The following is a 16,756-nucleotide window of genomic DNA, read 5'->3' on the forward strand; positions in this document are numbered from 1 at the left end:
CAGATAACACCAACACAGTGTGGTAGGGCTACAATGTTTTGATCAACATCTGAAGCTGAATGTCTCCAGCAGTTTAGGTGACTGAAAGATCCAGTGGCAATATTGAGTAACCAATTGCCCACTAATTCTCTCTATTAAAATTGCCAAAGTCTGTTTAACTAGCCATTTCTCATGCTGTGGTTGGAGGTCCACACACTTTCCTTTGCAAAGCTGTTGACTGCTGGCATTAACGTGTGATTCATTGTGCAGCGGCCCATCCTTAGTTAAGTCTGCTACTATTTCACACCGAGAGGGGCTGTTGCTTCAAGTTCAACATCGCACTAACAACCCACTGGTACTTGTACCTAGTCCAATTCAATATTTAACATGCGGAGGCTAAATGTTAATATTGCTACAATAAGAAGAGCAATCTATAACTGGCTTTAGGGCAGTCTGATTTATCATTTCCTCACATTTAACGTTACCTTGATGCCACGACGGGTGTAACACAGTTACTTTGTCAAGAGCAGGAGTCCTATTAAACTGCGATTATTCAGCTGCCTGTGAAGTAATTAAGATTGATCCCAAATGGAGGGGATTGTGTTCAGTGCCAGTGTTAACGTTATTAAACCGATGTAGTGTGGCCTGGCGTATTCTGAGGTGAATGCACTCTTGGTAGAACGTTTGGTGTAATATGGAGGTAGAGATCTTTTTTTCTTCATAACTCCTAGCCCTGCTTTGGAAAATATCTTGCTTTCTTAAGTCCTGGTATTCTTATTTGGTGCAAAATGTGAATATTGCTTTTGGAGTCTTCAAACTGTAATTAGGATATTTCAAGATTGACACAAAAAGCTGGAGGAACTCAGCGGGTCAGGCAGCATCTCTGGAGAGCAGGAATGGGTGACGTTTTGGGTCGAGACCCTTCCTCAGATTTTTCAAGAATGACGTTCTCTGTCCCATTTGCCTGCATAATTGTTTTCTCTTGAAATAGATAATAACTTGTTATACCATATCATAAAGTATTTTATAGTCCTATCTCAGCAATGGAACTCTCCAAACTACCTCTGTACTACCATAACATGTTTTCTAATTGTGCTTTTTGCACTAACGTCTTAGGAGTGATTTGCAGTTTTTTTCACTGCCTTGGATACGTTATGTGTAACTCATGTTCTTGTGTGTTGAACGAGCCCATGTGTGCAATGCTGCTGCAAGCAGGATTTGCATTGCAACTGTACTGCATGGCACGGTGGCGCAGCGGTAGAGTTGCTGCCTTACAGTGACAGAGACCTGAGTTCTATCCCGACTACGGGTGCTGTCTGTGCGGAGTTTGTACGTTCTCCCCGTGACCGAATGGGTTTTGCCCGGGTGCTCCGGTTTCCTCCCACACTCCAAAGACGTACAGGTTTGTAGGTTAATTGGCTGGGTAAAAATGGTAAGTTGTCTCTATTGTGTTAGCGTTAGGGATTACTGGTCAGCGTGGACTTGGTGGGCCGAAGGGCCTGTTTCCATGCTGTACCTCTAACCTAAACTAAACTAAACAAAAGACCGTATGACAATAAACTTGATTTGTCTGAAAACCTGTCCGATTCATGTACCTGTCCAAATGTCTTTTGAACGTCGCTGAAGTGACAAACCTTTGTCAGGGGATTGTGCTTGATGTTGAACACCAGGAAACTATCCCCTACGTGCGATTGAAAGTCGAGCAGGTGGAGGCTTGGGAAAGCTGCAGCTCCTGCTGTGGCAGCCTCTATCTCTGATGTAATGGAAGGTCTAAATATATCCTTTTTGTTCCTTTGGGGAGATGAGTAAAGCATCACCTGATCTGGGGAGAGCGGAGATGTCAGATTAATTTAAACAAACTGCTCGGGATGAAGACTTTTACGTGGCGGTTTAGTGAGAAATAGAAATAACGTCAACATCAGGCACTCTGTTGATCTGCTTTGATTCATTAAGAACACGGACCTTTACAGGAATAGTAATGCCCGGGTGGAATGGAGAGGGGGGGGGGGTGGGGGGAGGAGGAGAGGGGGGGGGGGGGGAGGAGATGGGGGGGGGGGGGAGGGGATGGGGGGGATGAATGTGTAAATTAATTTTTGCAGCAATAGTTATCAAAGAATGGTTTTCACAAAATTGATCAAAATAGATATATTTGATTCAGTAAACATGGATCTGATTATCAAGCATCCTCGCCAAGGATAGCAATGTGCTTCAACAAGTCTTTTTGGTTTTTCTTGGCTCATTAACCCTATTCCTTTCTGTCATGTTGGTTCGGTCAAACAGATCCTGTTTTCATTCCACTTTCAAAGACATGCAGGATTGGCGGGTTGCATAGAAAGGAACTGCAGGTGCTGGTTGACACGGAAGGTAGACTGGAGCATGGGAACGGGTCTGAAGAAGGGTCTCGACCCGAAACATTACCCATTCCTTCCCCTCCAGAGATGCTGCCTGACCCGCTGAGGTATTCCAGCATTTTGTGTCTATCTTCAGGATGGTGGGCTAATGGACTGCTGTAAATTGCCCTGAGCATGTAGATGAACGGTAGAAAGGAGTGGGCGGGGAGGAGTTGGTGGAAATGTGACGAGGCTGCAGGTCTAGATCGAGTGGATGTGGAGAGGATGAAGTCAGCAGTCAAAGAGTCTAGGACCAGAGGGCACAGCCTCAGAATAAAATGACCTACCTTTGGAATGGAGATGAGGAGGAATTTCTCTAGCCAGAGGGTGGTGAATCTGTAGAATTCATTGCCACCGACGGCAGTGGAGATGAGATGTCCCACCGACACCCTATCTGTGCTTTCAACGAGGATGTGAATGAACTGATTGCCTCATTTTAAGAGCCAGGATGTCCATCTGGCTCCTGACCAAATTTAGAAAGGAAGATGAGGAGGAATTTCTTTAGCCAGAGGGTGGTGAATCTGTGGAATTCATTGCCAGGGATGGTGGTGGAGGCCAAGTCATTGGGTAATTTTAAAGCAGAGATTGATATGTTCTTATCATATATATACAGCCGGAAACAGGCCTTTTCGGCCCTCCAAGTCCGTGCCGCCCAGCGATCCCCGCACATTAACACTATCCTACACACACTAGGGACAATTTTTTTACATTTACCCAGCCAATTAACCTACATACCTGTACGTCTTTGGAGTGTGGGAGGAAACCGAAGATCTCGGAGAAAACCCACGCAGGTCACGGGGAGAACGTACAAACTCCTTACAGTGCAGCACCCGTAGTCAGGATCGAACCTGAGTCTCCGGCGCTGCATTCGCTGTAAAGCAGCAACTCTACCGCTGCGCTACCGTGCCGCCCTTGATTGGTAACAGCATCAAATCCAGGAGATAGGGGTTTAAAGGGAATCATTGATTAGCCACAATGGAATGGTGGAGTAGACTCGAATGATGGTGTAGAATGGCGGCCTACTTCTATGTCTAATGGATAATCAGTGGGGAATGAATGCTCTGTGGGCCAGCAAGGACTTGATGGGCTGACTTGACCTCCTTTTTGAAGTGTCCAGATTATTGATTAGTATGGGTGTCAGGGGCAACGGCAGGAGAATGGGGTTGAGCGGGAGAGATAGATCAGCCATGATCGAATGGCGGAGTAGACGTGATGGGCCGAATGGCCCACATCTGCTCCTGTCACTTATGAACTTGTGAGACTTAACTGTCTGATGATAATCTATCGATTCACTCACGAGTGTCGTTCCAAGGCAAAATGAAACCTGTGGATTGCACGTTTCTCAGGTGGTTGGACATCACCACCTTGAATGATGTTGGGACGATGGGCTTGATGCCCATATCCCGAGAATGAATTGAGTGAGTGAAAATGGAAGATTTTCCTTGAATATTCCGTGCATTGACATCAATCTCGAGTGAACCCATTAGTAATTGCCAATCCCAGTGGATGGCAATAGGATTGTTTAGTTTAGACGTTCAGCGTGAAAGCAAGTCCTTCGGCCCACCGAGTCCACGTCAACCGTCGATCACCCCATGTTATCCCATTTACGCATCCTATGCAGAAGCCAATTAACCTACAAACCTTGTGTCGGAAGGAACTGCAGATGCTGGTTTACATCGAAAATGGACACAACATGCTGGAGTAACTCGGCGGGTCAGGCAGCATCTCTGGAGAAAAGGAACCGGTGATGTTTCGGGTTGAGACCGTTCTTCTGACCCTCCATCTGAAGAAGGGTCTCCACCCAAAACGTCATCTATTCCTTTTCTCCAGAAATGCTGCTTGACTGGCTGAGTTACTCCAGCATTTTGTGTCCAACCTACAAACCTGCAAGTCTTTGGATGTAGGAGGAAACCAGGGCTCCCAGAGGAAACCCACGCGGTCACAGGGAGAGCATGCAAACGCCAAAGAGACAGAACCCCCTAGGTCAGGATCAAACCCGGGTCGCTGTGAGGCAGCAGCTCTATCATGAATATTCTCCATGACCTTTGCTTAGAGGTGGTACATTGTCCTAGCGCCCATAGGTTCCGGGAGAGAAGGGCCACTACACACAGTTAATTATTACTTCGACTATAATGACAGTATTGTTGACTGACCAAACATATTTTTATTGTTTTTGCATATATATTTTAGAAAATGGCACATGGACTGATCTGCAGTCTGTGATTAATGCAATCACAATAATAATGTTCAAGGCTTGTACCACAAAACAAACAGACCTCTGATTGTAAAAAAGATCTTGGAAACCTTTCGTTGCAGAGTGTTAGGGAGCCCTCCCTGAACCTGCATGTTAATATGTAAAGCAAATATTTGCACAGGCTTATTATTTTACTGGTATTTAATGCTGCATTGCCTTGTCTTTACCAGCGGTTTAATGAACGCTGTAAACATTTGATAACATCGGCAATAGACAATAGACTATAGGTGCAGGAGAAGGCCATTCGGCCCTTCGAGCCAGCACCGCCATTCAATGTGATCATAGCTGATCATTCTCAATCAGTACCCCGTTCCTGCCTTCTCCCCACACCCCCTGACTCCGCTATCCTTAAGAGCTCTATCTAGCTCTCTCTTGAATGCATTCAGAGAATTGGCCTCCACTGCCTTCTGAGGCAGAGAATTCCACAGATTCACAACTCTCTGACTGAAAAAGTTTTTCCTCATCTCAGTTCTAAATGGCCTACCCCTTATTCTTAAACTGTGGCCCCTGGTTCTGGACTCCCCCAACATTGGGAACTATCTATAGTGTATTCATAATGCCAGCCGAAAGGACATGCCATCATTGTCATTGCTCCCCTTCTGAGAACTGCACGAGGTAGGAACAAGCATATGTTTCCTCAAGCCCATTCCTTAAGATCACGGCTCAACTGATCTATGGCTCTGACTCTTGGTCATAGACATACAGTGTGGAAACAGGCCCTTCGGCCCATCTTGCCCACGCCGACCAACATGTCCCATCTACAGTAGTCCCACTTCCCTGCATTTGGGCCATATCCCTCTAAACCTGTCCTACCTATTATACCGGCCTACTTGTTAAATATCCCTGCCTCAACTACCTTCGGCAGATTGTTCCACCCTTTTTGTGACCCCATCGTGTTTGATTTCCTTGTTTCCCCTGCAGTTTAAAAAAAATCGCCTTTACCTTTAGGGGTGTCACAGTGGCGCAGCGGTAGAGTTGCTGCCTTACAGCACCGGAGACCATGGTTCGATCCTGACTATGGGCGCTGTCTGGATGCATGTTCTCCCTGTGATTGCATGGGTTTTCTCCGGATGCTCCGGTTTTCTCCCACACTCCAAAGACGTAAAGGTTTGTAGGGTCATTGGCTTTGGTCAAATTGTAAATGAAACCCTACTGGGTAGGATAGTGTTAGTGTGTGGGGTGATCGCTGGTCGGTGTGGACTCAGTGGGCCAAGGGGTCTGTTTCCGCACGGTATCTCTAAAGTCTAAAGCCTAACAATCATCCACGCCGCACCATAAGATTCCTGATGCTCTCTACGCACCTGCTCCATCCTAACCCTTCCTCAGATATCCACTCTTCCACAACTGGGTTGTATCAACAGGGGCAGTTCCATCAACAACCTTCCTTATGTGCTCCAACAACCGTTGAATCTCCAGCAACTTTTGATGGGCATCATCTTTCTCAGTCTCCATCACTAACTGCCTACCGAACGCCACCTTTCTGACCTCTGCCCACTTCACCTATCTCGGCTTGCCTTGCCTTGCGTTTCCTTCACCCTTCTGACGTTTGGGACCCCAACTCCCACCAGACTCCAATGGTCTTGTTTTATCAAAGTTATTTTTGTCACCGTTGCCTCGGATATTGGTGGATAGGTTTAGGGGCAGAGGAAGTCCCTCCTAATGAGGAATAGGGATGCGGGGAGAAGGCAGGAAAATGGGGTTGAGAGGGAAACATAGATCAGCCATGGTTGAATGGCGGAGTAGAACCGATGGGCCAATTTCTGCTCCTATGTCGGACGGTCTTATGGTCTAAAAACCAATCAGCAAACAGACAGGTTTTCATTCCTCCTTTACTCTTCCTCATGTCCCTCATGTCCAACCCTGAGGCGTTTTCTGCATTGAAGAATGCATAAGCTAGATAATATTGCAACGGCACGGTGGTGCAGAGGTAGAGTTGCTGCCACACAGCGCCAGAGACCCGGTTTCGATCCTGACTATGGGTGCTGTCTGTACGGAGTTTGTACGTTCTCCCTGTGACCACGTGGGTTTTTTCCGGGTGCTCCGGTTTCCTTCCATACTCCAAACTCATACAAGGTTTGTAGTTTAATTGAATTGGTAAAATTGTAAATTGTCCCTCGTGTGTAGGATGGCGTTAGTGTGCGGGATGGATCGTTGGTTGTCACGGTTGTCATGGGGAGAACGTGCAAACTGCCTGTACGGAGTTTGCACGTTCTCCCCATGACCACGTGGGTTTTCTCCGAAATCTTCGGTTTCCTCCCACACTCCAAAGACGTACAGGTTTGTAGGTTAATTGGCTTGGTATAAATGTAAAAAGATTGTCCTCAGTGTGTGTGTAGGGTAGTGTTAATGTGCTGGGATCGCTGGTCGGCATGGACTCGGTGGGATGAAGGACCTGTTTCCGCGCGGTATCTCTAAACTAAACTAAAAAAAAATGGTAAAATGCAGGAGGAGGCCATTTTATGGAACATGGAAAAATAGCGTACAGTATCAGGTCCTGCGGGACACCATTCTGCTTTAGTTAAACATTTTGTTCAAGATGGCCGCGCCATTGTGTTTGGCTGCCTGCCACTGTATGTTTCTTTTCTTTTTTTCCTAATCAGATGTGCAGCACTTTGGTCAACGTGGGTTGTTTTTAAATGTGCTATACAAATAAAATTGACTTGACTTGACTTGACTTCAGCCCACGATGTCCTTGCGAAACATTATACCACGTCAAACTAATCGCTTCTGTCTACACGCGATCCATATCACTGCATTCCCCACATATCCAGTTGCCTGTCTAAAAGCCTTTTAAATGCCACTATCGTATCTGCTTCCACCACCATCTCTGTCAGCTCATTCCAGGCACCCACCACTAGGGTTGCCAAGTGTCCCGTATTAGCCGGGACATCCGGTATTTTGTCCTAAATTGGTTTGTCCCGTACGGGACCACCCTTGTCCTGTATAAGGCCCGGATGGGCGCTGCGGGCCCGGACAGTGTAGGCCCGGACAGTGTAGGCCCGGACAGTGTAGGCCCGGACAGTGTAGGCCCGGACAGTGTAGGCCCGGACAGTGTAGGCCCGGACAGTGTAGGCCCGGACAGTGTAGGCCCGGACAGTGTAGGCCTGGACAGGTAGGTCCGGAGGCCCGGGCGCCACCTAACGGAAGTTGCTTAGCAACCCGCCTCCCGGCCCGGGCAGCCACCATTGGTGGAGCAGAAGCACGTGGCCGCTGGTTAGGTGAGGTCACGTGGGGAGCTGGGCAGTGACATCACCTTGTCCCTTATTTGGGAGTGAAATGGTTGGCAACCTTACTCACCACTCACTATTTGTTAAAATTAAAATCTTGGTTTACACTTTCACTCTTTCACCTTAAAGCTATTCCCCCTTTTTTTTAAATCCAAAATATTGATTCAAATATTAAAATAATATACACAATACAATAAAACCAAAACGGAACCCACCACCAGAATACAAGACAAACAAATATACCAATTGAAACTATTATACAATTATATTACAATCCACATCCAGGATACATCCACCCACCCCCCCCGTGCCCAGCGGTCCCGGAAACCCCCCAGGGTGCCCGTGGGCAGCGCGTAGTCCCTCTCCAACACCACCCGGGCGCGGACGTAACCCCGGAAAAGGGGCAGGCAGCCGGCCCAGGAGCAACCCAACCTGGACATCTTCAGCCCTACCCTCTCCCCTACGCACAGGGTGTCCACAGATGAGGGTGGTGGGTGTGAAGTGCAGCCAGAAGGCAAGGAGCAGCCCCTTTAGATATTGGAACAGGGGCTGCAACCTCACACACTCCATGTACACGTGGTACACAGACTCACACACTCCATGTACACGTGGTACACAGGAGGCTGGCGAGTCTGTGAACCGCACGAGGAACAGGTTGCAGGGTACTCCTCGGTGCAGTGCCCCTCCACCCCAGGTCCCAGATGGAGAGGGGCAGAATCCCTGCATAGAGGGACCCCCACCGCAGGGCCCCCTCGCGACCGGAAGGCAACACCGACCGCCACTTAGTGACCGGACGGTGGACCAGGGCGAGGAAGTGCAGGGTGTGGAGGAGGAGCCCGTACAGGACACGCCTCCCTGCGTCTCGGAGGGAAGCTATTCGCCCTTGTCTTTGACATTACCACCCTGAGAGAAAGTTTCTGACAGTCCACACTATCTATGCCTCTCATCATTTTATAAACATCTGTCAGGTCTAATTTAGCCCTTAATTCAAAATTAGTGCTCAAAGAACACTCTCATCCATTCCTGAAAAAACATTTTCTTTTGAGGGTCTATTCAGTTCACTTATGATAATCTCAGTATACCTGATTGACTCAAGTCCCACCAGTCTGACTGGCAGTGTATTCCAAATCATAACTGCTCTATAATACAATATGATACAATAGAACTTTATTTATCCCAGGAGGGATATTGATCTGCCAAACCGTCACGAAAACACAAAATACATGAAACAAAATTAAAGTAACGATTGGACAAGCTAGATGCAGGAAACATGTTCCCAATGTTGGGCGAGTCCAATAAAGGGGAGGCCATTTAAAACTGAGGTGAGAAGGAACTGGCCTCCACTGCCTTCTGAGGCAGAGAATTCCACAGATTCGCAACTCTCTTACTGAAAAAGTTTTTCCTCATCTCAGTTCTAAATGGCCTACCCCTTATTCTTAAACTGTGGCCCCTTGTTCTGGACTCCCCCAACATTAGGAACATGTTTCCTGCCTCTAACGTGTCCAACCCCTTAATAATCTTATACGTTTCGATAAGATCCCCTCTCATCCTTCTAAATTCCAGTGTATACAAGCCTAGTCAAGATTCAAGATTCAAGATTCAAGATTCAAGATAGCTTTATTTGTCATCCAATATTGGACGAAATTCAGTCACCCACAGTCCAACAATAAAAGCATTAAATAAGCATTAAAATTACACAACCCCAAAAAAACCCCCAAAACACAGTCCAACAATAAAAGCATTAAATAGGCATTCAAATTACCCAACCCCAAAAACACACAAAAAAGAAACATCCATCAAAGAAACATCCATCACAGTGAGTCTCCTCCTCCAGTCCTCTCTCTCCTCACTGTGATGGAAGGCCACAATGTCTTTCCCTTCTCCTGCTGTCCTCGCCCGCAGTCAGGTTGTTGTGGTTGCAGGCCGCACCGGACGGTCCACAGCGGGCCAAGCCCAAGGCGAGTCGCAGCCGCTCCCGCAGCCTCCGAAGACGGCCGAAGTCGCTCCAGTCTTTCAACATATGACAGTCCCGCCATTCTGGGAATTAACCTACTGCATGGAAACAAGCCCTTCGGCCCACTGGGTCCATGCTGACCAGCGATCACCCCAGTTCCATGCTATCCCACTTTCTCATCCACTCCCTACACACTCAGGGCAATTTACAGAGGGCCAAATAACCTACAAACCCCCGCAGGTTTTGGAGATGTGGGTGGAAACCGGAGCACCTGGAGGAAACCCACGCGGTCTCAGGGAGAACGTGCAATCTCCACACAGATTCCACAGGGGAAGATTAAGCCCGGGTCTCTGGCGCTGTGAGACAGCAGTTCTACCAGCTGTGCTAAATGTTGGACTGTTTCAGAATGGTTTGGCCATTCCAAACTTCATTGAAGGGGATGGAAAGACTAATTTTCTGAAAACAGAACAGGCCCACTGTTATTATTTCAAACAATATATTTTTGTTACATTCCAGTTTATTGTCATGTGTACCGAAGTGCAGGGAAAAACCTTTTGTTGCGTGCTATTCTGTCAGTGGAAAAACCAAACATGATTGCAATTGAGCCATACATGATAAAGGGAATAACGTATAGTGCAAGATAAAGTCCAGAAAGGTCTAATTAAAGATAGTGCGAGAGTCTCCACTGAGGTAGATAGCTATTCAGGACTGCTCTCAGGTTGATGATAGGATGGTTCAGTTGCCTGATGGCAGCTGGGAAGAAACTGTCCCTGAATCTGGAGGTGTGCGTTTTCACACATGTACATCTCGCCAGATGGGAGAGGGGAATAGAGGGAATGACCGGGGTAAGACTGGTTCTTGATTAATCTGGTGGCTTTGCTGAGGCAACATGAAGTGTATATAGAAGTCAATGGAAAGGAGGTTGGTTTGTGTGATGGTCTGGGCTGTGTTCACAATTCTCCACAATCTCTTGCGGTCTTAGATTGAGCTGTGACGCATCCCGATAAAATGCTTTCTACAGTGCATCTGTCGAAGTTGGTGAAAGGTGATGGGAAAATGGCGAACATCCTAAGCTTCCTAAGGAAGTTGAGGCATTGGGATGCTTTATTGGCCATTGCTTTGTAATAGCCAGTCCGGAAAAATTGCTGATGATATTTACTCCTAGGAACTTGTAGCTTCCAACCATCGCTCCCAAATGTATATGCCGTCTGTGTTTCTTATCACAAGTTGTTATCGTCAACATTTCTGTGAGATAGATCACAGGGAAAGTCTCGGTATAATGTTCCAATTTCATTCTCTGCAACAGTAAACAACCATGTCAGCTGTGCTTCATTGATCTGTGCCACAGAAGGCTGTGGAGGCCAAGTCAGTGGACATTCTTAAGGCAGAGATAGATAGATTCTTGATTAGTGCGGGTGTCAGAGGTTATGGGGAGAAGGCAGGAGAATGGGCTTAGGAGGGAGAGATACAGCAGATCAGCCATGATCGATTGACGGAGGAGACTTGATGGGCCGAATGGCCTAATTCTTTTCCTATCCCTTCTGGCCTTATGATCTGTGGTGATCTCAGGCCAACAGACACATACTTCATCAACAGAAACATCTCTGCCCACAAGCTCGGGGCAGTCTCAGGGCAGTCTGAGGAACTTGCTCCCATCGCAGCTAGTGAAGCAAAACCTTGCTCCCATACTGCTCCAAGCTAAAAGAAAATGACTATTTGATGATGATTTATATAATGCCATGAACTTGTTATAGTCGTACATCATGGAAACAGATGCTTGGGCCCAACTTGCTCATGCCAACCAAGATGCTGCATCTATACAAGTCCCACCGGCCCACGTTTGGTCCATACACCTCCAAACCTTTCCTATCCAAAGGTTTCAAAGATCTTTTATTGTCACGTGTACCAATTAAGGTACAGTAATATGCAAATTACCATACAGCCATACCAAAAAAAGCAACAAGACACACAACTACATGAAAATGTTAACATAAACATCCATCACAGCGGACTCCCCACATTCCTCACTGTGATGGAAGGCGATAAACTCCAATCTTCTTCCCTCATTCTTCTCCCACGGTCGGGGCAGTCGAACCATCCGTCGGGGCGATCGAAGCTCCCGTAGCCGGTGATCGAAGCCCCCGCGTCGGGGCGGTCGAAGCCCCCGCGTCGGGGCGGTCGAAGCCCCCGCGTCGGGGCGGTCGAAGCCCCCGCATCGGGGCGGTCGAAGCCCCTGCAGCTTGGAGTTCACGAAGTTGGTCTTCGACCAGAGACCACGGGCTCCACGATGTTGAAGTCCGCCGGCACCCGCGGTGGAGCTCAGAGGTCGATCCCTGGCAAAGGGATCGCCGGCTCCACGGTGGTACGTCCGCAGCCAGCGACTGGAGCTCTCGAAATTAGTCTCTAGCAAAGGCCGCCAACTCCACGATGTTAGGCCGCAGTGCAGACGGAGATACCATATAGAAAAAAATCGCATTTCCGTCGATGTAAGAGATTTAAAAATAAGTTTCTCCCACCCCCCTCCCCCAACCCCCATATAAAACAAGCTAAAGAACACTAAAAACATACATTTTAACACATACTAAAAAACAACGAAGAAAGGGCCAGACAGCCATTGCTGGCGCCACCCGGTGGCGTATACCATCCACCTGTTCACAGTGCCATGGCAATAGAGCTGTTTTCTCGCAGCGCCAGAGACCCAGGTTCGATCCTGACAGTGGGTGTTCTCTGTGCGGAGTGTGTACATTCTTCCTGTGACTGCTTTGGTTTTCTCCAAATGCTCCAAGTTCCTCCCACATCCCAAAGACGTGCGTGGTTTGACGGTTAATTGGCCTCTGTAAATTCCCCCGAGTGTGTATAGGATGTGAAAGTGGGATAGCATGGAACTAGCATGAATGGCTGATCGAAGGTCAGCATAAGCCTGGTGGGCCGAGGGCCTGTTTCCATGCTGCATCTCTAAACTGAAACTAAATATGTTAATGCCATGTGTAGGAAGGAACTGCAGATGCTGGTATAAACTGAAGAGAGACACAAAAAGCTGGAGTAACTCAGCGGGTCAGGCAGCATCTCTGGAGAGAAGGAATGGGTGATGAAGAAGGGTCTCGATCCGAAACGACTCCCATTCCTTCTCTCCCGAGATGCTGCCTGACCCGCTGAGTTACTCCAACTTTTTGTGTCTATCTTATTTTAATGCCATTTATTCACAAAATGCTGGAGTAACTCAGCAGGTCAGGCAGCATCTCGGGAGAGAAGGAATGGGCGACGTTTCGGGTCGAGACCCTTCTTCAGACTGATGTCAGGGGGGCGGGACAAAGGAAGGATATAGGTGGAGACAGGAAGATAGAGGGAGATCTGGGAAGGGGAGGGGAAGAGAGGGACAGAGGAACTATCTAACGTTGGAGAAGTCGATGTTCATACCACTGGGCTGCAAGCTGCCCAGGCGAAATATGAGGTGCTGTTCCTCCAATTTCCGGTGGGCCTCACTATGGCACTGGAGGAGGCCCATGACAGAAAGGTGGATCTCGGGAGAGAAGGAATGGGCGATGTTTCGGGTCGAGACCCTTCTTCAGACTGATGTCAGGGGGGCGGGAGAAAGGAAGGATATAGGTAGACAGGAAGATAGATTATTTTAATGCCACGATTGCTTTAATATTTTGACGTCTTAATGGCGTCAATTTGTTCTTGAAAATACTGTGCCAGGAATGGTTATACGTATGTTTTTTTCGTTTTGTTGTTCCAGGTGAAGCAAATCATGGAAGAGGCGGTGACCAGGAAGTTTGTTCATGAAGACAGCAGCCACATCATTGGCTTGTGTAGTAAGTGGCATCATCGCCAACCCGCCTGGCATTAAACATTATGGCTTAAAGTCGGTAATGAAATAGATTTAGATGCACGGTGGAAGATTGTGCATGTTTGCATTTGAATGCATATACTTCAAATGGATGCCTGAAACTCTTCAACAAACATAGAGTTGCTTTTGAACGGAAGATGGACTCAAAATGCTGGAGTAAGGGGAATTGGTGACGTTTTGGGTCGAGACCTTCAGACTGAGAGCCAGGGGACTGAGCTACTCCAGTATTTTGTGTCCATCTTCGGTGCCAACCAGCATCTGCAGTTCCTTTCCTACGCTTAACCTTTGAACCATTGGCTCTGCAGCACATGGTAAATATTTTTACTGGCGTAAAGCATTTTGCGGACTGTTGGGGAAAAGGACTGGGAAAAGATGCCACGTGCGTGGGGCTGGGAAGCTGAACAGAATAATGAAACCGAGCTTAAATAAAGAGACAAATGCTGGAGTAACTCAGCGGGTCAGGCAGCGTCTCTGGAGAACATGGATGGGCGATGTTTTGGGTAAGAACTCTTCTTCAGGAGCTGCCTGACCCCCCCCCCCCCCTCTCCCACCGAGTTATTTCAACACTATGTCTGAAGAAGGGTCCCTGCCTGAAACGTTGCCTATCCATGTTCCCCAGAGTGGCTGTCAGAACCGCTGAGTTACTCCAGCACTTTGTTTATTTTGTAAACCAACATCTGCTGTTCCTTGTGTCTAAATGAAACAGAGTTGTTTGGCTGAGTGGTCTGTTCGTTATCCTCGTGTTGCTACCTTCCCAGCAGGATGAAGTCACAAGTCTTAGTCACTTTACCAGTGGTGTTACAGGCTGTCATGAGTGTTGGGATGGTTCCTCAGAAAACATTCTGAAGTAGTTAGATTATGGAGGACATTTGTATTTTCCAGTGGCCACTCTCCCCCAAGATGTCTTGGACTGCAGTTTAGATTTTAGAGGCACCCCGCAGAAACAGGCCCTTCGGCCCACCAAGTCCATGCCGATCAGTGATCAGCCCGTATCCTACACACTAGGGACAATTTTGCCGAAGCCCATTAACCAACAACCTTCTGCATCTTTGGAGTGTGGGAGGAAACCGGAGCTCCAGGAGAAAAACCACTCGGTCACAGGGAGAACGTACAAACTCCATACGGACCCGTAGTCGGGATAACCTAGAATAGAGCGGATGGGTGATCGATGATTGATGTGGCCTCGCTGGGCCGATGGTTCTGTTTCCATGCAGGGTGGTCTGAGAAGCTCTGAGTTTTTAACGATAGTGTGCAGGCTTCAACATCACTGTTTACGCTGGTGTACTTTGTCCCAGCTAACTGACATTAACCAGAGCAATGGTAAAGAGGATGGGGTTTTTGATTGATCTGGTAATTGGAAACACTGAGAACATTTACAGATCTGTATGCTGGTCATTTTTCCAGTCAGGTTGGTAATTGCAAGTGGATGCTAAATCGCTCCTTATTTCTGGTAACATTTTCAATATACTTTCCACGCCAGCATGTTTTTAGTTTCGTTTTATGGGTTCAGCGTGGCAACAGGCCCTTCGGCCCATTGAGCCCGCAACCCTGTACACTAGTCGTTTACACTTCTACTTCTCCATACTCCGTTTAGTTTAGTTTAGCGCGGAAGCAGGCCCTTCGGCCCACCGAGTCCGTGCAGACTAGCGATCCCCGGACAATTTTTTCATTTATACCAAGCCAATGAATCTACAAACCTGCACGTCTTTGGATTGTGGGGGGAAACCAAAGATCTTGGAAAAAAATCCCCGCAGGTCACAGGGAGAATGTACAAACTCCGCACAGACAGCACCCGAGGACAGGAGCAAATCGTAATGGAAATGATTGGTGGTCTGATTCTGACTACGTTAACTGTCTTAATAATTCATGCTGCATGCAGTAAACCACAAGCATTGATAGAAGCTTCCAGGACTGCCTCCTATCAAATGTATAGTTGTCAGTATAGGGCACAAGGTGATTTTTTTTTTTTAAAGCCCAGTTTATTCAGTCTGAAGAAGGGTCTCGACCCAAAACGTCACCCATTCCTTCTCTCCAGAAATGCTGAGTTACCTGCTGAGTTACTCCAGCATTTTGTGATACCAGTTTATTTTATACTTTTACATTTTTAGCAAGTCGAGTCATCTGTGAAGATTTGGGCAGTGTATAAATTTGGTATGAAGTGCAACTGGACGGAATTAACACTTAAAGCAAATCGGGTAATGAATGAACACAGCTGCTAAGGTGACAAAATATATTTTGGATTTGCAAGCAGCCTCTTGCAATGCCACCTCCTCGCCTTTTCAAATGATCTCCCTTTTAAGTACAGGAGGGAACAAAACATGTTGTTACCGAACAAAGACTTTTACACCAGCTGAAGGTCGATCAAAGCAAATTTGTGTTCAACTTTCCACCACCTGCTTCGCTATAGGGATGAAATTTCTAAATAGAATGGATTTGGTTTGGTCAGGGTATAAATAAAAACAGGGTGACGTAAGGGTAGAGCTGCTGCCTTGCAGCGCCAGAGACCCGGGTTCGATTTCGACTACGGGCTCCGTCTGTACGGAGTTTGTACGTTCTCCCCGTGACCTGCGTGGGTTTCCTCCGAGATCTTCGGTTTCCTCCCACACTCCAAAGACGTACAGGTTTGTAGGTTGATTGGCTTGGTATAAATGTAAAATTATCCCTAGTGTGTGTAGGATAGTGTCAGTGTGCGGGGACCGTTGGTCACCTATTTCTATGCAGTATCTCTAAACTAAACTAAACAAAAAATGCTGGAAAAGTGAACAGAAAATACTGAAAATACTCTGGTCAATTATTATGTGTGGAAAGAGAAAGATGGTTTTGGATTCCACAAAACATCTGATCTCGAGGGTTGGCAAAATGGATGGATTTAATGACCAATTTCTGGAAGATTGCCCATAATGATCGAAGATATTTTACCCAGCATTGATCAAAGAACCTAAGTCAAGTCAATTTTATTTGTATAGCACATTTAAAAACAACCCACGTTGACCAAAGTGCTGTACATCAGTTCAGGTACTAAGAACAAACATACAATGGAACACAAACATAACAGCACATACATAAACAGTTCACAGCGCCCCCTCAGAGGGCCTCAAACGC

General features: G+C 47.1%; 1 protein-coding gene across 6 annotated transcripts in view; it reads left to right on the plus strand.

The window, feature by feature from the left end:
* The window catches only part of sgsm2 (small G protein signaling modulator 2), a 220,574-nt gene that overhangs the window by 24,693 nt on the left and 179,125 nt on the right, over positions 1–16,756 (plus strand). For all 6 annotated transcript variants that reach the window (XM_078422583.1, XM_078422578.1, XM_078422577.1 and 3 more), the window contains exon 2: positions 13,544–13,619. In XM_078422583.1, coding sequence (XP_078278709.1) covers positions 13,544–13,619 — 76 coding nt within the window. The remainder of the gene's footprint in view (positions 1–13,543; positions 13,620–16,756) is intronic.

This window comes from Rhinoraja longicauda, chromosome 26 (assembly GCF_053455715.1).
Source record: "Rhinoraja longicauda isolate Sanriku21f chromosome 26, sRhiLon1.1, whole genome shotgun sequence".
NCBI classification, from domain to species: Eukaryota; Metazoa; Chordata; class Chondrichthyes; order Rajiformes; family Arhynchobatidae; genus Rhinoraja; species Rhinoraja longicauda.